Genomic DNA, 20,875 nt, shown 5'->3' on the forward strand with positions numbered 1-20,875 from the left:
TAGAACCCAAGACTTTTGACGCCTAAACCTGTGATCTTTCCACTGAGCCACACTGCTTCTCTGCCTCACCTTACTATTCTCCTATCACAACCCAGCCCGCACACGTCGTTTATCTAATGCCGACCTTCTCGCCGTACATCCATCTCATCTGTCTCGCCACCGACCTCTCGCCCACGTCCTGCCTCTGGCCTGGAACGCCCTCCCTCAGACAGACGACGACTCCGTCCCCCTTCGATGCCTTCTTGACTACCCATCTCCTCCAAGAGGCCTTCCCTAAGTCCTCCTTTCCTCTTCTCCCACACCCTTCTGTGTGTGATTCGCTCCGTTTATTCATGGCGTTCTAGGCCAGAGGGAGGACGTGGGCCAGTGCCGGCAGTGAGACGGGCGGGATGGAGGCACGGTGAGGAGATCAGTGGCACCGGAGGAGCGGAGCGTGCGGGCTGGGCTGGAGCAGGAGTGAAGGAAGGTGAGGTAGGAGGGAGCGAGGGGATGGACGACTTTAAAGCCAACGGCGAGGAGTTTTCGTCTGACCCGGAGGCGGATGGGCGACCGCTGGAGCTGCTTGAGGAGGGGGAGACGTGTCCTGAGCGTTTCTGAAGACAGACGATCCGGGCGGCGGAGCGAAGTGTGGGCTGGAGGGGGGAGAGGCGGGAGGTTGGCGCCCTCCAGACGGGGATCCCGCGTCTCCGGACCCCGTCTCGCTCCCCGGGGTTCTCAGCGCGGTGCTCGGCACCCAGTAGGAGCTCAGGGGATGGCGCTGACGGGAGGGCTGTGCGTTTCAGGCTACCACTACAACGACCTGGTGTCGCCCCAGTACCTGAGCCTGATCGCCAACCTGTCGGGCTGCACGGCGCACCGGCGCGTCAACAACTGCTCGGACACGTGCTTCCACCGGAAGTACCGCACCCACGACGGCACCTGCAACAACCTGCAGCACCCGATGTGGGGGGCCTCCCTGACGGCCTTCGAGCGGCTGCTCAAGGCCGCCTACGAGAACGGCTTCAACCTGCCGCGGGGCGCCGACCCCCACCGCCTTTACCACGGCCACCCGCTGCCGCCTCCCCGCCTGGTGTCCACCGCGCTGATGGGCACGGAGGCGGTGACCCCGGACGCCCGGCTGACCCACATGACCATGCAGTGGGGCCAGTTCCTGGACCACGACCTGGACTCGACCGTAGCGGCCCTGAGCCAGGCCCGCTTCTCGGACGGGCGGCACTGCGCCTCGGTCTGCACCAACGACCCGCCGTGCTTCTCGGTCCTGGTGCCCCCCGACGACCCCCGCGGGAGGAACGGGGCCCGCTGCATGTTCTTCGTGCGCTCCAGCCCCGTGTGCGGCAGCGGGATGACCTCCCTGCTGATGAACTCGGTCTACCCGCGGGAGCAGATCAACCAGCTGACCTCCTACGTCGACGCCTCCAACGTCTACGGCAGCTCGGACCACGAGGCCCGGGAGGTGCGCGACCTGGCCGGCCACCGCGGCCTCCTGAGGCAGGGCGTCGTCCAGCGGTCCGGGAAGCCCCTGCTGCCCTTCGCCACGGGCCCGCCCACCGAGTGCATGAGGGACGAGAACGAGAGCCCCATCCCCTGCTTCCTGGCCGGGGATCACCGGGCCAACGAGCAGCTGGGCCTGACCAGCATGCACACGCTGTGGTTCCGGGAGCACAACCGCGTCGCCGCCGAGCTCCTCCGCCTCAACCCGCACTGGGACGGGGACACCGTCTACCACGAGGCCCGCAAGATCGTGGGCGCCCAGGTCCAGCACATCACCTACAGCCACTGGCTGCCCAAGATCTTCGGGGAGGCGGGCATGAAGATGCTCGGGAGCTACCGGGCCTACGACCCCGCCGTGAACTCGGGCGTCTTCAACGCCTTCGCCACGGCGGCCTTCCGCTTCGGCCACACCCTCATCAACCCCCTCCTCTACCGGCTGGATGAGAACTTCCGGCCCATCGCGCAGGGCCACGTCCCCCTCCACAAGGCCTTCTTCTCCCCGTTCCGGATCATCAACGAAGGGGGCATCGACCCTCTGCTCAGGGGGCTGTTCGGGGTGGCCGGGAAGATGCGGGTGCCGTCCCAGCCGCTCAACACGGAGCTGACCGAGCGGCTCTTCTCCATGGCCCACGCCGTGGCGTTGGACCTGGCGGCCATCAACATCCAGAGGGGCCGGGACCACGGCATCCCTCCCTACCACGACTTCCGGGTCTACTGCAACCTGTCTTCGGCCCACACCTTCGAAGACCTGAGAAACGAAATCCGGAATCCTGACATCCGGGCCGAGCTGCAGAGGTGAGGTTGGTGGTGAGCTTGGTGGGGTTTACCTCGGTTTTTTATATATATATATATATATATATATATATATATATATATATATATATGGTTTGTCAAGCACTTACCGTATGCAACGTGGGGCTCACGGTTCTTGATCCCCATTTTCCAGATGGGGTAGCTTAGGCACGGAGACAGGGATAATAAAACGATGGCGTTTGTTCAACGCTTACTATGTGTCAAGCACTGTTCTAAGCAGTCAGTTTGTCCCACTTGGGGCTCACGGTCTTAATCCCTATTCTACACATGAAGTAATTGAGGCACAGATAAGTGGCTGGCCCAAAGTCACACAGCTGACAAGTGGCAGAGCCAGAATTAGAACCCATGACCTCTGACTCCCAAGCCCGGGCCCTTTCCTCTAAGCCACGCTGCTTCTCCTACCGTGAAGTGAAGTGACTTGCCCAAGGTCCCACGGCAGACAATTCACTGAGCTGGGATTAGAACCCAGGTCCTTCTAACTAACAAGCCTATGATGTATCCACTAGGCCACACCGCTTCTCATTCAGTTATTAAGTTTAGGGGAAGTAAAAACGAGCTCGTTTTCAGCTTCATCTGTTCTAGGTGTTTTTCTCACTGTCCGCTCTCAGCCAGTGGACCAAAGGGTCATGTTCTGATTTACCTTAAAAACTAACTGTCAGAGGTCAGGGTAATTCAGCCTGATCGAAAGTAATGCCCAGAAAATGTCCTTTGGTTCTCAAAGCAAAATATTCAGCAGTTGTGAAATCTTCCAGATGTTTTCTGGGGGAAAGGCACAGAATATATATAAATCATGGGGAAAAAAAGAACACAAACCACTTCAGATTTGGGAAGTGATCCCTAGGAGACAGTGGGTCACAGGTCAAATCCGGTAAATTCTGCAGAGAAGCAACGTGACCTAGTGGATAGAGAAAAGTTTGGGAGTCAGAAGAACGCGGGTTCTATTTCCGGCTCTGCCAATGGTCTGCTGTGTGACTTTGGGCAAATCGCTAAACTTCTCTGGGTCTCGATTGCCTCATCTGTGAAATGCTTCTTAAGACTCCGAGCCTCATCTGGTACAGGGACTGTGTCCAATCCGATTTGCTCGTATCTACCCCAGCGCTTAGTACGGTGCCTGGAACATAGCACTTAACAAATACCATAAAAAGTGTATTTCCATTGAGAATGCTGGCTCTCCAGCCACAGTGAAATATGGACCAGCTTGATGGGTTCATTATTGTGTGTGTGTCACAGGGGGAAGAGAATGGGGGGAGTGGAAAGGGGGTGGGGGAAGGGAGAGCACATTTTTCTTAACAAATACCATCATCGTCTTTCTGTTGGGTTAGACTCTAAATACGAAATGCGTAAGTTTCAGTGTGTCTTCGTCATCATCTTCCTACATTATAGAAAAGAGAAAGTGTGCTCTGATTTCTCTTCTTCAGATAGCAAATTTCTGTCTGGCGGAAACTCAGATTTAACTCCAGCACTACCATTTATGAAAAAGGCCTGAATGATGTAGGGACACAGATATGGGGGAAGACCATCCTTTGCTCTGGTCTTTAATAGCTGGTGTGTGTCTCTGGGAACAAAGTCACTAAGTTCCGTATCTTTCTCCTAGGTTGTACGGCTCGCCACTAAACATAGACTTGTTTCCTGCCCTCGTGGTGGAAGATTTGGTTCCTGGGAGCAGATTGGGCCCTACGTTGATGTGCCTGCTAAGCACACAGTTTAAGCGCCTCCGAGACGGAGACAGGTACACGCCAATCCCCCGGATTTTCTTTTTTAAAGGTGTTAATTAAGCGCTTATTGTGTGCTGAACCCTGTCCTAAGCGCTGCCCAGACTAAGCCCCACTTTTCCTCATCTCCCAGTCCTTTCTGCATCACCCTGACTTGCTCCATTTGCTCTTCCTCCCACTCCCAGCCCCACACCACTTATGTACATATCTATCATTTTATTTATTTGTATTGCTGTCTGTCTTCTCCCCCTCCTCCCCATCTCCACAAACTGTGAGCTTCTTGCGGGCAGGGAACGTCACCGTTTATTGTTGCATTGTACTTTCCCAAGTGCTTCGCACAGTGCTCTGCATACCGTAAGTGCGTAATAAATACGATCGAATGAAGGAATGAATGGGTAGAGCCAAGCTAATCAGGTTGGACACAGTCCCTGTCCAACATGGGGCTAACAGTCTCAATGCCCATTTTACAAATGAGGTAACCGTGGTGCAGAGAAGTGAAGTGACTTGCCCAAGATCACCCAGCAGACCTGTGGTAGAACCGGGATTAGAACCCTCGTCTTCTGACTCCCAGGCCACGTGCTCTTTCCGCTAGACCCTGAACCTTGCCCATGGCAAAGTTGCTGAAGCGAGAAATGATTCTAGAATGCAGCAGGGGTTTTTAGGAGGGTGGCTTACCAGTCTTCTGATAAAAGGCTGAAAGAGCTGGGATTGGGTAGCCTAAAGGATGAGGAGACCGAGGAGTGGACCTCATAACCGTCATCAATCAATCAATTACTACCTCAACTCGAGGAGCTTAGGGTTGGAAATGTTAAGCTCCTTGAGGGCAGGGAATGTGTCTGCTCATTGTTATATTGTACTCTTCCAAGCGCTTAGTACAGCGTTCTGCTCACCGGAAGCTCTCAATAAATGCAACTGAGTGAATGAATGAAGTATGGGAGGCTGCTGGTTGGTTTATCCTCCATAAACAGGGTGGCTGGCGAGGAAATGGGCCTACATTGCAGCAGTAGATTATCAGAGGGATAAAGCAGTTTTATTGGGTTCCAAGCAAAGTTGAGAATACTCCATTTGTTGCTCCCTTCAAGGAAAACGTAGTCAGTCTTCTGCTCCCCCCAGATGGTTAAATAATTATCTTTCAGATAAACTCGGGTGTTTCCTTTCTGCCTCGGGATTTTATCCATCCTTTAAAGAGATTTTGATTCTCAGTTACCTGTACAGTGATTGGTCATGATGAATTGTTCGGTCAACTGAGTTAATGTACTGATTGTTAAAAATCCTTGCCCTTTGGATTTCCCTTGCCTTTTTCTTTTAAAGAAATAATGGCATTGGGCTATATGCAAAGCCAATCGGATAATAAGGTCATTTTTATTTTCCCTTCATGAAAACATAGGCTGTGGTATGAGAACCCTGGAGTGTTTAATCCCGCTCAGCTGACTCAAATAAAGCAGACCTCCCTCGCCAGAATCCTCTGTGACAACGGAGACAACATCACAAGGGTGCAGAGAGACGTCTTCACCGTGGCCGAGTTCCCTCACGGATATGGCAGCTGTGATGAAATTCCCAAAGTGGATCTCCGGATGTGGCAGGATTGCTGTGAAGGTCCGTCCGGAGAGGGAGGGCCTACTTGGGGGTGGCATTTTGTAGTGTGCCGTTTGTGTCTTCCGTCGCCTGTTTTGGGAGGAAAAATGGACCCCACGCTGTCTCTCCCTAGTCCCTCAGCTCAGAATCACGATGGCGGTGAAAACCTTCCAGACTGTGAGCTCGTTGTGGACAGGGAATGCGTCTGCTCATTGTTATGTTTTACTCTTCCCCAGAGCTTAGTACAGTGGACCCGAAAGTTCATGTCCTCATTTAACTTAAAAACTAAATGGGTCAGAGGACAGGTTAATTCAACTTGATTAAAAAGTGGTGCCTAGAAAATTGTCCTTCGGTTATCAAACCAAAATATTCAGCAATTGTGAAATCTCCCATTTGTTCTCTGGGAGGAAGCCACAAAATATATACAAATCATGGGGAAAAAAAACAACACACTTCAGATTTGGTAAGTGATCCCTAGGAGGCAGTGGATTACAGGTCACCTCCGGTAAGTTCTGCAGAGAAGCAGCCGGTCCTAGTGCACACAGTAAGCGCTAAATAAATAAGACCGATTGAAAACCTAGAGCGGAGAAGCAAGTAGTGAGTACAGAGATTCTCTCTCTGGCCTAGAAGTATTGATTTGGGTCAAGATTTTGATTTAATTGGGGAATAGAGAAGATTTGGGTTTTGATGTAGGAGTAGCATTCATTTAGAAAGTTAGATTTACCTCTCCACCCCTTCCAAAGTGTACTTCTTCATACGCGCTTATAATTCCATCAATGGGACGGTGTGGACGAAGCTCTTTGAAGTTAGACTCAAAGTGGACAAGATGCCTCATTTTCCTCAAAATAAGTTGTGTATAGTCCAGAGATTGTCCCTCATGAGAGGGATCTTTTGGGGTTTGACCCATATTCCTCTCCTGAAAATTTCCTAATGCTGAGGTGAACAGATCCTTCCGCTCGGAGTTCCCCTGTTTACCTCTAAAACAGTTGGAAAACCCAATTTTTTTTTTTATCAGAGATTAGTAGCAGCATGTGTCCGGTGAAAGGACAGATCCAAAGTGTTGACAACACGAGCAAAAACAGGAAGAACCGTCATGCAGTGGTGTTTTGATTTTCCTCTGTCAGTCTAGAAGGTCTCAATCAGCCGAAACCCGTGTCAGCCATTTAGATTCTGTTTCCTTATCTCTTTATCCACTCATACATCATTGAACAGCACTGAATTTTGATGAAAAAATAGTTCTGTTACTGATGAAAACTTCTGGTTGTGGATACTGTTGCCCCAGTATGAATCCATAAATAACCTGCTTTTTCTTCCATTTCTTGTTAGCCCCTAGCTCTGTGCACAATATCCAGAGTGGTCACTGGCTGGGTGCCTCTGTGTGTGTGACTGTTCAGCAGAGCCACATGCTTAAAGCAGTTCAGACTTTTCAAGGCACTCCTACACCCAGCTTGACAGGAAACTGTTGAAGATAACTGTATAATGTTTGTTTTTTCCCTGAGGTCTTATTCAGATTGGGACACTCCGGGTTAATATCGCAATATAAGATTCTCAGTGATTGGCAACTCTGTTGGATATTCCTTTCATTTTCCGCCATTTGCATTCCACTAGATATCCAAGAATACATTGTAGTGGGACACTTCAGTCATTCCATCTAGGAAATATAGATTCACACCAGAACTTTGATTTTGATTGCTATGAAACTAATTTTCCTAAATAGGTACTCTTTGAACACTTGCTGAGGACTGTACTAAGCACTCAGGAGAGTTCTAGAGAATGAGTATGTGTGGTCCCTCTTCTTGAGGAGTTTACAATCTAGCAAAGCAGGTACTACAATAAATTGCACCTAGGTGGAAACAAAGTGTAAATGTCCAGAAGAGGTAAGGCATAAGTGGTTAAGTGGTCCAGAAGCTAGTGGTCTAGACTGTAAACTTAATGTGGTCAGGGAATGTGTGGGTTTTATTGTTGTGGCCCAAGATCTTAGTACGGTGCTCTGCGTACAGTAAGTGCGCAATAAACACGATTAAATGATTGAAGTGGTGAATTTGCGGTTGGAGAGATCGGCTGGAGAAATTAGAAATCCATCAGGAAAAACTCTTGGGGGTGATGTGATTTCCCAAGGGCTTTGAACATCAATCGATCACTCGTATTTATTGAGTGTGTCATGTGTGCAGAGCATCGTACTAAGCGCTTTGGAGGGTACACTATGATAGAGTTGGTAGATATGTACCCTGCCCACGTTGAACTTACAGTCTAGAGGGAGAACGGTGAGAACACTCCATTGTCAAACCATTCCCTATTCAAAATTTGCCACAAACCCCATTCCCTGAAGCTTTCCTAAATTTGCTTTTCACTCTTTGTGTTCTTTTTCTAATAACTGTGCATATCCCCATTTAATGCTTTGATTTTTCTGAGCTTGTGTGCTTATCTACTTAGTGTTTCTTGTTCTGCTCCATTTACTTTTATAACTGAGTTAAATAGGGTACTTATTAAGTGCTTACGATGTGCCAGGCAGTGTACTAAGCACTGGGGTGGACACGAGATCATCTGGGCAGGCACAATCCCTGTCCCACATGGAGCTCATCGTCTAATTGGGAGGGAGTAGGAGTTAATTTCCATTTTACAGATGAGGAAATGAGACACTGAGAAGTGTGAGTCATTTGCCTAAGGTCTCATCACAGGCAAGCAGTTGAGTAGGGATTAGAACCCAGGGCCTCTGACTTCTAGGCTCTTGTTTCCCCCTGCCCCTTCGAAGCCCTACTGAAGGCGCGCCTCCTCCAAGAGGCCTTCCCAGACTAAACCCCTCCTTTTCTTCACTTCCCCCTCCCCATCACCCCAAATTGCTCCCTTTGCTCTACCTCCCCTCCCCGCCCCACAGCACTTGTGTATATATGTACATATCTACAATTGTCTTTATTTACATTTATTTACTTGTTTTGATGTCTATATAACTATAATTCTATTTATTTATAGTGTTGCTTGTTCACTCGTTTTGATGTGTGTCTCCCCCCTTCTAGACTTTATGCCCGTGGTGGGCAGAGATTGTCTCTCGCTATTGCTAAACTGGACTTTCCAAGCACTTAGTACAGAGCTCTGCTTACAGCAAGCGCTCAATAAATACGATCGAATGGAAGAATAAATGTTCTTTCCGCAAGACCACACTGCTTCCCTACACTGCTTCCTAAGGTGGAAATGCATCAAGTTTTCACTCAGCTACTTCCAGTGAGCACACAAAGTTAGGAAGGAAAGAACACAAAGGGATGACTCAGAATCATCCTTAACATTTTTGGGGAATGTTGATCTTTCCCTGAAGCCACCGGGTTAATTAATGTCCCCTTATCTAAAATATCTTATCGCAGTTGTGAAGAGCCCAGGGGTGAAAAGCTATAAAGAGGGCAAAGCCAATCGCATCAGGAACCTCATTTTGCCTTGGTTGAATTCAAGCACATAGGGAAACAGTGTGGCCTAGTGGATAGAGCACAGACCTGGAAGTCAAAGGACCTGGGTTCTAGACCCAGCTCCTCCAGGTGTCTGTAATCTTGGGCAAGTCACTTCACTTCTCTGTGCCCGTTATCTCATCCGTTAAATGGAGATTATGACTTTTAGCCCCTTGTGGGACAGGGACTGTCCAACCTAAATAACATGTATCTACCCCAGCGCCAGTACAGTGCCTGGCACATAGTAAGTCCAAACTAATTCTCTTCCCCTCTTCAAAACCCTACTTAAAGCTCATCTCCTCCAAGAGGCCTTCCCAGACTGAGCTCCCCTTTTCCCTCTGCTCCTCCTCTACCCCCCTTCACCTCTCCTCAGCTAAGTCCTCTTTCCCCCCCTTTCCCTCTGCTCCTCCCCCTCTCCTTTCCCATCCCCTCAGCACTGTACTCATCTGCTCAACTGTATATATTTTCATTACCTTATTTATTTTGTTAATGAGATGTACATCATCTTGATTCTATTTATTGGCTATTGTTTTAATGAGATGTTCATCCCCTCGATCCTATTTATTGCTATCGTTCTTGTCTGTCCATCTCCCCCGATTAGACCGTAAGCCCGTCAAAGGGCAGAGACCGTCTCTATCTGTTACCGATTTGTACATTCCAAGTGCTTAGTACAGTGCTCTGCACATAGTAAGCGCTCAATAAATACTATTGAATGAATGAATGAATAAGTGCTTATAAATGCTATGAAATTATAAAAAAAGCCCCACAGATGATAAGAATACTCCCTTGCATCTTTCTTTGCAGACTGTAGAACCAGAGGACAGTTTAATGCATTTTCATTTCATCATTTCCGGGGGAAACGCTCCCTTGACTACAGCTATCAGGAGGATAAGCCCCTGAGGAAAATGAAAGCACGGAAGACCCGAAGGTAAGGTGGGAACTTTACATAAAGGAGATACCTGGGGCATCACTGAAGCTCAGGATTCAGGGAAGAGCAGAAAAATATAGAACCATCTCGACCCCGTTCTCATGCTCCACGCAGTAGGTTATCAATCAGTCATATTTATTCATCGCTCACTGTGTGCCGAACACTGCGCTAAGAACTTTGGGTGAGTACAATTTGCCAGAGTTGGTAGAACTGTTCCCTGCCCCAGGTGAGCTAATATTGTAGACGGGGAGACCGACATTAATATAAATAAATAAATTAGAGCTATGGACAGAAGTCCTGGGTGGTTGAAGGAGCAGGGAATAAAAGGAGCAAATTCAAGTGCAAGAGTGATGCAGAAGGGATTGGGAGAAGAGGAAATGAAGGCTTAGTCAGGGAAGGCCTCTTGTATATGTTTCCTTCAATGATGTTTGCAGGTGGGGAGTGTAATCGTGTGTCGATTTGAAGAGGGAGGGCGTTCCAGGCAGGAGACGGGACATGGCTGAGAGTTTAGCGGTGAGACAGATGAGATAATATTCTGCTATTTGGGAACGAAGCGTTAGAATCACCTGCTCCTGCCCTTTTGGTGGAAACAGCAGCCTCTGCGGCAAGCCCGCTGGGTGCGGGACACCGAATCGGATGTCCAAAGGGGGAGGCAGAGTAGGTACTGAATCCCCATTTCACAGATGAGGAGCTGAGGCTCGAAGAAGTTCAGTGACTTGCCCAAGGTCGCACAATCGGAAAGTGGCAAGAGCCGGGTTTAGAACCCTGGTCCCTCGACCCCCCCGGGCCCATGCTGTTTTCACAGCAGAGCTCCTTTAAAATCTCGGTCATTCTATCTGTCCAATATCTGAAGTACTTATGTTCCTAAATATTTGGCCATGTTTTGTTTTACATACCAAACTCTTAATTTCAAAGAAATCAATCTATAAACAGTTTGAATTGCTTTAAGAGCGGGCAGGAGATCTCTTGAGAAACAGCTGCGGAAGAAGAGTAGGAGAAGGAGAGGGTGGAGAGGAGGGAGGAAGTAATGGAGAGGCTTGGGGAAGGTCAGTGCTTAATGGCTTTTACATAATCGGCTTCATCGTAATAATCATTGTGGTATCTGTTAAGCTTTTACTATAGATAGAGAAGCAGCATGGCATTGTGGATAGAACCTGTCTGGGCCTGGGAGTCAGATAATAATAATAATATTGTTGGTATTTGTTAAGCGCTTACTATGTGCAGGGCACTGTTCTAAGCGCTGGGGCAGATACAGGGGAATCAGGTTGTCCCATGTGAGGCTCACAGTTAATCCCCATTTTACAGAGGAGGGAACTGAGGCCCAGAGAAGTGAAGTGACTCGCCCACAGTCACACAGCTGACAAGTGGCAGAGCCGGGAGTCGAACTCATGACCTCTGACTCCGAAGCCCAGGCTCTTTTCCACCGAGCCACGCTGCTGGTCATGAGTTCCTCCACTCGTCTGCTGTGTGACCTTGGGCATGTCACTTCACTTCTCTGGGCTTCAGTTACCTCATCTGGAAAATGGGGATTGAGACTGTGAGCTCCATGTGGGGCAGGGACTGTGTCCAAACCCATTTGCTTATATCCACCCCAGCACTTAGTACAGTGCCTGGCACATAGTAAGTGCTAAACAAATACCATAACTATTATTATTATTATGCTAACCACCGGGTAGATAAGGGACACTCAGATCAGACACATTCACTCAATCCTATTTATTGAGTACTTACTGTGCAGAGCACTGTATCATGTGCTTGGGAGAATCCAATACAACACTAAAGAGACACATTCCCTGCACAGTCCCTGTCACACGTGGTTCATGTCGAAGTGGGAGGGAGAACAGGTATTAAATGCCCATTTTAAAGATGAGGAAACTGAAGTGCAGAGAAGTAAAATGACTTGCACAATTAGAATCTGTGTATCCTGAAACCCAGCCCCGTCCTCTTTCCCCTGGGCCCCCCTCCTTCAGGAAGGAGTTATAGGTTTGGAACAGTTGTACGCTTTGAACCAGAGGAGAGGGAGACCTCTCCCTTTAGCTCAGCAATGCCGAAGTCTAGCAGGGTTGAGTGAATCTGGAGGCCCCATTAGTTGTCCCGATAAGCCGGAAATCTGCCAGAAGTTTTTAGCTGTGGGAGGAGGAGCAGAGTGGCTGTGATCCCACCAGATGCCCCTCAGCGGGCGGGTGGTTGGCGAGAAAAGGTTAGCAGGAAGTTAGGAGTTCGGCGAAGAGAGTAGGAGGAAAGCGAGAGCTGAAGAAATCAACTAGAGAAGCAGTGTGTTCGTAGAGGGTAGACATGGATTGGGTCCCATGTGATTGGCTCGCATCCACCCCAATGCTTAGTACAATGCCTGGCACATACTAAGTGCTTAACAAATACCATAAAAAAGAAATATTATTACATAAAGAATATGTATCTGCGAACCCGTAGACTATATACTCTACTCCAGACTGTAATCTCCCCATCGCGGGCAGGAAACGTGACTATCAACGCTGTTATATTGAACTCTCTCAAGCACTTAATTCAGTGCTCTTCACGCAGCACTCAATAAATACCACTGATTGGTCCATAAAGTTTTCATCTGAGATTCCCAGATAGCTGTATTCTCAAAATTCCAACAGAAATTTCATTGTCATTATCCACCTTTGTGGGGGATGGTTTTGATGGTGTTAATTTCAGTAGTCTAGGACAGCGTTCTGTTTTTATATATGACCATGAGAATTTCTTATTCAGGGAGTGCGAAATCAGTCAATCAATCATATCTGTTGCACACTTACTGTGTGCAGAGCACTGTTTTAAGCCCTTGGAGAATATACTATAACAGACAGGTTCCCTTTCCTCCACAAACTTACAGTATTAGTCTCAATCCTTTAGGATAGGTTCTGTGAATTTTTCCTTTTCTCCACTAAAGTGGCCCAGTTCTCATTTCAAAAAAATGACCACAGCAATAGAATGAATGCACCTCCGTCACGAGAGCGTCTAACTCTCCATCCGGGTATCTTTGATGCTGCTGTTGGACAGAAAATGCTCGGCTAAAATAGATCTTTGGCCTGGTCAACGTTGGCAGGGAAAAAGGAGTTTCCCAAATAACGAGTCCACCATGAAATGTTCCAACGGCTTTGGCCAGAGAAGTAGCGTGGCATAGAGCATGGCACTGGGAGTCAGAAGGTCATGAGTTCCAATTCCAGCTTCACCACTTTGCTGTGTGATCTTCAGCGAGTCATCTTCACTTCTCTGGGCCTCAGTTACCTCATCTGTAAAATGAGGATTGAGGCTGTGAGCCCCACATGGGACAGGGACTACATCCAAGCGTGTTTGCTTGTATCCACCCCAGTGCTTATTACGGTGCCTGGCACATAGTAAGCGCTTAACATATACCACAAAAAAATAATAATTCTGGTCAATTTCAAGTGGAAGAAGTCTGCTGATGGTGATATTTATTTCTTACAGGGTGTAGCAAATACTGGGATAAGCCTTGGGGTAGATACAGAATCATCAGATCAGAAACAGTTTTCGTCCCTTACAGTCTACAAAAAAAGAAACATTGGGTATCCTCCCTATTTTACAGAGATGGAAACAGCCCCAGAGAAGTTAGATGACTTTCTAAGCAAGGAATTAGTGCCAACCCTGTGCCCTGAAATAGGTTTGCATTTCTTCTGCTCTCTGACATGCAATTAATTTCAATATTGAAAGATACTTTTTATTTTGCTCTCCAACCCGCTGCAGGACCCCAAAGCAGAGTCCAAATTTCAAGAATGGCACTTGGGCCTCCGATGAGCAAACAGATGGACCGGTGATAAACGACTTCAAAGAATTTGTCCTGGAAATGCAAAAGACCATCACAGGCCTCAGGAAACAGGTGGACTAACCAGGCAGAGCGAACCAGCATATTGAATGCCACATTTTCCATTTTAAACTATTTTGTTTCGCACGTGGTTCCACACCCTATTTTTTAAACAGTTCTCGTTAACCGCTTACTATGTGCCAGGCGCTGTTCTAAGCGCTGGGTAGATATGAGATAATCAGGTTGGATACAGTCTCCGTCCCACATGGGCCTCACAGATGACGTGGAGGGAGGAGGATTTAATCTCCATTTTTCATATGAGGTAACCAAGGCACAGGTAAATTAAATGACTCCCCCAAATTGGGATTAGAACCCAGGTCTGGACTCTTTCCACTAGAGCGTAATGTTCACCATCCTCCTCATATAGTCCTGAAACCACTTAAAACAAATGGCCCAGAGTCTATGGGAAGCACAGGTTTATTTGCTTTGCCTTCAAGCCCCACCTTTGTTCTCTCATCCTTATGGTTTCTACCATCTAACCAGAGCCAGGTAGATGATTAATTGGTCTAGTAATAATAATAATAACTGGGGCATTTAAGTGCTTACTGTGTGCCAGACACTCTTCTAAGCAGTGGGTTGGATACAAGCAAATCGGGTCGGACACAGTCCCTGCCCCAAATGGGGCTCACAATCTTAATCCCCATTTTACAGCTGAGGTAACTGAGGCCTAGAGAAGTGAAGTAACTTGCCCAGGGTCACATAGACAAGTAGCAGGGCCGGGATTAGAACCCGGGTTCTTCTGACTCCCAGGCCTGTTCTCTTTCTTCTAAGCTGCACTGCTTTTAAGAGACCCTACCAAATGGACCCCAAGATTTCAGCGCAGGCCTGGAAATCATTGCGGAGTGCAGTCTTCCACTGGGAGCAGTGGGCAAGCCTTGTTGCTGAGACCTTAAGAAAGAGAAGCCTGAAAAGGAATTCCTTGTCATGCTAGTGACTTGCATAATATCCAAGAGCATTCTCTCTTTGCTAATAATACTAATTATAGTAATTGTTATTTGTTAAGTGCTTACTTTGTGCCAAGCACTGTTCTAAACCCTGGAATAGATACAAGTTAACCAGGCAGGACACAGTCCCTGTCCCACGTGGGGCTCCCCCTCTTAATCCCCTTTTTACAGATGAGGTAACTGAGGACCACAGAAGTGAAGATCACACAGCAGACCCGCAAGCTCGTTGTGGGCAGATAATGGCTCTGTTTATTGTTGTATTATACTCTCCCAAGCACTTAGTACAGTGCTCTGCACGCAGTAAGTGCTCGATCAGTACGACTGAATGAAGGAATCTGGGAGAGACGGGATTAGAACCCAGATCCTTCAGACTCTCAGGCTCATGTTCTAGCTATTAAACCACCTGATGCTCAGGTGCAGTCAGCAGATACGTGGCAGACCGGAGACTAGAGCCCAGGGCATGTAGTACAGTGCTCTGTACGCAGAAAACGCTCAATAAAAACCATTGATGGATCAAAATGAAATCACGCAATAAGGTCATGTTCATTTTCGAAGGATTAGATCGTAAAAAAGGTACAAGGGGTAAGTCGGTTACAACTTGTTGAGAACAATCCTTCAATCTGACTTGATTCATCAGAATTAATCTCTCTGCAGATAAAGAAACTTGAAGTGCGCCTCAATAAAAGCGAATGTACTGATGAGACGGGGAAATCCTACTCGAGCAATGAAAAATGGAAAAGGGATCCCTGTACTGTATGTGAGTGCAAGGTGAGGAAATCACATTTTAGAAGTTGGGATTAACCATTTCCTCAAACTGGTCTTAGTTAGCTTTTTGAGGCTTCGTGAAGTCTTTTGAATTATTCTGCATTTCAGAGTCTTAAAAATCTCACCTCCTCCAACATGCCTTCCGCAGTTCATATACCAGCAATATCATCCCATCGGCCAACTCTAGTAATTTTAAACTAATCCATATTAGCCTTTGCTGACTATGTGCAGGTTTGTGTATGTAAATATTAAATTTATAGATGTATATTTAATACATATATATGTTCATTGTGGGCAGGGAATGTCTGTTATATGGTACTTTCCCAAACATTTAATACAATACTCTTCACAAAGTAAGTGTTCAATACAATTGATTATTTCAACCAATCTACATGCCAAGCACTTAGTACAGTGCTTTGCACATAATGAGCGCTCAATAAATATGATAGAATGCATAAATTGCAATTATTTTTTGTTTGCCCTTCTGGTTATAATGCGAGAAGCTTGTAATAGTACTAATAATGATTATTATTATCATTATTATCATTATGGTATTTGTTGAGTGCTTACTATGTGCCAAACCTTTTATACTGTGAGCCCGTTGTTGGGCAGGGATTGTTTCTATCTATTGCTGAATTGTACATTCCAAGCACTTAGTACAGTACTCTGCACACAGTCTGCGCTCAATAAATACGATTGAATGAATGAAGGTGCCAAGCACTGTTCTAAGCGCTGGGGTAGATGCAGGGTAATTAAGTGTCCCACGTAGGGCTCACAGTCTGAATCCCCATTTTACAGATGAAGTAACCGAGGCCCAGAGAAGTAAAATGACTTGCCCAAGGTCATACAGCAGAGATGTGGCGGAGCCAGGATTAGAAACCATGTTCTCTCACTCTCAGGCCCGTGCTCTTTCCACTGTGCCACGCTCCTTCTCTGCCTTGCAGGCAAGAAATGTGTCACTTCATTATTTTTATTTCCTAAGAGCTTATGTCAGTGCATGATATCGAGTGAATGCCCAATATATAAACAGTACTGCTGATTTCTTACAACTTAATTTCGATGGAGTACTTTATCTTTCCATAACTAATCCCTCTTTAGTAATGAAATCAGAAGTGTACCAATCCTGTAAAAAAATAAAATACCATCTCGGGAAGGACAGGTTCGTTCAAGTGGCTTATTCGTTGGTGGGAATGGGACTAAGTCAGTCAGTCAATCATATTTATTGAGCACTTACTGTGTGTAGAGCACTGTACTAAGCGCTTGGGAGAGTACAATACAGCAATAAACAGACACGGTCCGTGCAGAAATGTGCCCGTCTATTCGTCCTACTTATTTAATAATCATAATGTTGGTATTTGTTAAGCGCTTACTATGCGCAGAGCACTGTTCTAAGCGCTGGGGGAGATACAGGGTCATCAGGTTGTCCTACGTGAGGCTCACACTTAATCCCCATTTTACAGATGAGGTAACTGAGGCACAGAGAAGTGAAGCGGCTCGCCCACAGTCACACAGCTGACAAGTGGCAGGGCCGGGAGTCGAACCCATGACCTCTGACTCCGAAGCCCAGGCGCTTTCCACTGAGCCACGCTGCAAGGGTGTAGAGTGAAGTGTATATATTAAGTTGCACTCATTTTCTTTTTTTTTTTATGATTTGACCCTCTTTGACCATTATAAAATCTTTGTAATCCAGGGTGGCCAAGTTACCTGCTTCGTAGAATCTTGTCATCCAGAAAAATGCGCGGCTCCAGTGAAGATAAAAGGAGCCTGTTGTCCCATCTGTTTAAAAGAAACCGCTGGCAAAAATGAGGAGCCATAAGAGGGGCCTTCCAGGTTTGGGGGAGTTACTGTGTCTCCTCATCCCGCCCAGAGAACTCCACCCTCTCGAGAGAGAGAGAACGAGGAATGAAGATGTATCGGGGACAACCTCCAATTGGTGAGATTCCAGAACGTAACACGGTTCAAGTCGATTTCATTGCCCACAAAGAAGGAGAGAACAGTGCAACTATCCAGAAAGGGATGTAGGTCAAACGGTCATGATAACTTTGTGTTAGACTTTCTCAGGTTTTGCAAATTAAATTTGGTGCTACTCAAAGCGATGGGGGCTGAGGCCTCGGTTGAATCATGTGGACTGTGACACTATTTTAATTTAAACTCCACGCGACATTTCCAGGAAGCAGAAAGAAGAAGAAGAATGGTGGGATCAGAGCTGTGCTTGTTTGTTTTTTTGTCGATGTGGAAAGGGTACAGAGGCTGGGGTGTCATTCACTCTACGCGGAGAGGGAGTTGGAGTGTAAGAGGAGAAAGCAACGAGCTCTCTTCATTTCAAGTCACAGCGGAACACTGAATAAAATCAATGGTCGCCGAACTTAAAATATATATTTTATGAGAATGTAAGCGTAGGTTTTTTTTTCTAAGGCATATTTGGGGTTCCTTGAATGTTTTTATCTCAGTGGGTGTGACATTTCACAGTTTTTTATTATTGTATTGTACTCTCCCAAGCGCTTAATACAGTGCTCTGTAAGCGAACTTAACAACACTGAACCATAAGACAAAGCAATTCTTTTACCCAACTGTACGTAAGTCTGTTTCACACTGGGTTTCACCCTTTTTTGAAAGCATGAGACATCACTGTAGTGAAGACGAATTCAGACTGGGATGCTGCTGCGTCCAAACTCGAGACATGCATATGGGTAGCCTGGTTTGGAAAAGAATGTGAAAAAGATCGGGAGTTACGTTTTGTTTCTGAAGTTACCTGCTGATTTATTTTTTGTCTTGCCAAAGCTAATCAATAAATCGCAGACTGATCTATGGAGGGGCCTTGTTTGGAGGCAGAACAAACCCATCGAAGGAGCAATATCCATGGCTCGCTACCCCGTGCTACTATTTGGGCTTGGTATTTGAATTAAATAAGTTTTCTACCTTCAGTATCTGCATCGTTTTTAAGTCAATCCAGTACCTCATTTGTATTTTTCCAAAGGTCTTGCATTTCCCAAAGATGATGCATTTTGATGATGTTCATCTTTTCCGTTAAGCCACGGCTCCCCGTCATTTAGCATTCCAGCGGCGTGTCGGTTGAATGGATGTTTATGAGAAAAATTTAGTGAAAAACAACCATCATACCTCATGTGACAAACTTTTTTTTAAAAAACTTACTTTGTTCGGTCAATACCCCCGCACGTTCACAGAACGTAATTAGTTACAGTATTTAGGAAAGTTGCACACACACACACAAAAAAAAACCCAACCATCATTACCGGTCTGTGAAAATGATGAATGTTCATTTAGTAAGGAGGCCCAAAAATAAAAGATCCGTGCAGGAGTGTACAAAGAAGATCCACTCAAATTTACTCGGCGCATCAACATTTCAAACACTCGATACTGTACCCTTTCGAATACCTGTAAGACGGCGTCATGATTCAAATTCAAATGCTATAGACTGAGGATGGTCTTTGTACACAGTTCTTGATTAGCACAATAGTATCTGAGTTGTGCTTGACCACGTATTTTGGAGGTACAATCGATTTTTCCAATTCATATTTTTCTAACTCTTTGGATTGGTTTTAAATCTAGAGTTTGGTTCTAAAACCTTATATATGATATCGTTAGAAGCCATAGAGAGATTTTTAGGGCACCATAGAGTGTCCTGAGTCTCTGATGGTGAAGTGTTTGCAAATACAGATGTGTCATTAACTGTGGAGGTGGTTATATAAACCAGGAAATATATATATTTCTAGTTATCCTTTTAATTTTACATTAAAATGCTCAGGTATGACACATATCAAATGACTCTCCAACTAAAATATTATAGTCTGATTGTTTTACTTTGAGGAACTTGTTTTTATTCTATTTTTGTCATTCACTTCTTAGTATAGGTGGGTTGAAAAAATACAAATAAAAAAATCAAGAAAAGACTCCAGGCTGGTTTTAGGTCCTCAAACCAGCCAATCAGTGCGTTTTCCAAGAAATTCCTAAAACTACAGGAGAAAATGGAGTCTGAGATTTTGCGCTCAAATTCTGTAACTTAAAGGGACGTATCTGCACCACCAATTTGGATTAAAATGTTCTAAAAGAGTTACAAAATAACAGCCAATGACTGACCGAGTCCTTTTCGGTGGCCATAAGATTATCGTTGTACTATGTGGCAAACTGTACATATTTATTCACTTTTCTAAACTTACCCGAAGCAAGGATACTTCATCATTCTTATTGTAACCAGTACATGTACCAAAGAAGAGTGGGCACTTTGTAAGGATGCTTCTCAGTTAAAATAAATGGGTCACATTTTCAAATGAAGACTTGATTCTTTTTTCTTTTTTCTTTCAAATCCCTGTCGGCCTCTCTCAGGGCAGTAGTGCAGGCCAGTGGTGTTTTCTCTGGATTGACATCTGTTGGAAGCAGCGTGGCTCAGTGGAAAGAGCCCGGGCTTGGGAATCAGAGGTCGTGGGTTCTAATCCCAACTCTGCCACTCGTCAGCTGTGTGACTTTAGGCAAGTCACTTCACTGCTCTGGGCCTCAATTCCCTCCTCTGTAAAATGGGGATTAAGACTGTGAGCCCCACGTGGGACAACCTGATTACCTTGCATCTACCCCAGTGCTTAGAACAGTGCACGTAGTAAGAGCTTAATAAACACCGTCATTTCCAGAGGACCAGAGACCCCCACGTCCTCTGACTCCCAAGCCCAGGCTCTTGTCACTAAGCCGAGCTGCTTCTAATCCTGCCTCCACTGCTGTTCTGCTGTGTGACCCTGAAAGAGTCACTTCACTTCTCTGGGCCTTGGTTTCCCAATGGGGAAAATGGGGATTAATACAGTGGTTGGCACAGAGTAAGTGCTTCACAAATGCAATCATTATCATCATCATTATTATTCGTGAGTGGTCTGTGATTCACTATTCTTTGATTGGGTATGTTGATGCTTGACCATTAGACATGTGTGAGAGAGATTTCACGGTGTTTCTCAGGCCCAAGAAGTGTCTGTTTTGTCCTTTTGCTCTCCAGATACCCTCTTGCTGGGGCTGGCCCCGCCCCACGAGGTGACGAGCCCCAAACCAAAAATATGACACGGCCCATAACCGAGATCCCAAACTCACTTAGTTCATCGTATTTGTTGAGCATTTACTGTGTGCAGAGCACTGTATTAAGTGCTTAGGACGGTACAATATAATATTCCCTGGCTACAACTAGCTCACAGTCTAGAGGGGGAGACAGACGCAAATATAAATAAATGAATGACAGATGTGTACATAACTACAGTGGGGTTGGGAAGGGGGATGAAGAAAGGGAGCAGGTCAAGGCGACACGGAAGGGAGTGGGAGAAGAGGAGAGAATGGCTTAGTCAGGGAAGGCCTCTTGGAGGAGACGGGCCTTAATT

General features: G+C 46.4%; 1 protein-coding gene across 1 annotated transcript in view; it reads left to right on the forward strand.

Moving 5' to 3' along the window:
- PXDN (peroxidasin) overlaps positions 1 to 19,799 on the forward strand; it is a 111,656-nt gene extending 91,857 nt beyond the window's left edge. The window contains exons 18-24 of the mRNA XM_039910146.1: positions 783 to 2,286; positions 3,899 to 4,033; positions 5,404 to 5,612; positions 9,830 to 9,953; positions 13,680 to 13,812; positions 15,396 to 15,509; positions 17,197 to 19,799. Coding sequence (XP_039766080.1) covers positions 783 to 2,286; positions 3,899 to 4,033; positions 5,404 to 5,612; positions 9,830 to 9,953; positions 13,680 to 13,812; positions 15,396 to 15,509; positions 17,197 to 17,322 — 2,345 coding nt within the window. The 3' untranslated portion in view covers positions 17,323 to 19,799. The remainder of the gene's footprint in view (positions 1 to 782; positions 2,287 to 3,898; positions 4,034 to 5,403; positions 5,613 to 9,829; positions 9,954 to 13,679; positions 13,813 to 15,395; positions 15,510 to 17,196) is intronic.
- The last annotated feature ends 1,076 nt before the right edge of the window (positions 19,800 to 20,875 follow it).

This window comes from Ornithorhynchus anatinus, chromosome X1 (genome assembly GCF_004115215.2).
Source record: "Ornithorhynchus anatinus isolate Pmale09 chromosome X1, mOrnAna1.pri.v4, whole genome shotgun sequence".
Classification (NCBI taxonomy): Eukaryota; Metazoa; Chordata; class Mammalia; order Monotremata; family Ornithorhynchidae; genus Ornithorhynchus; species Ornithorhynchus anatinus.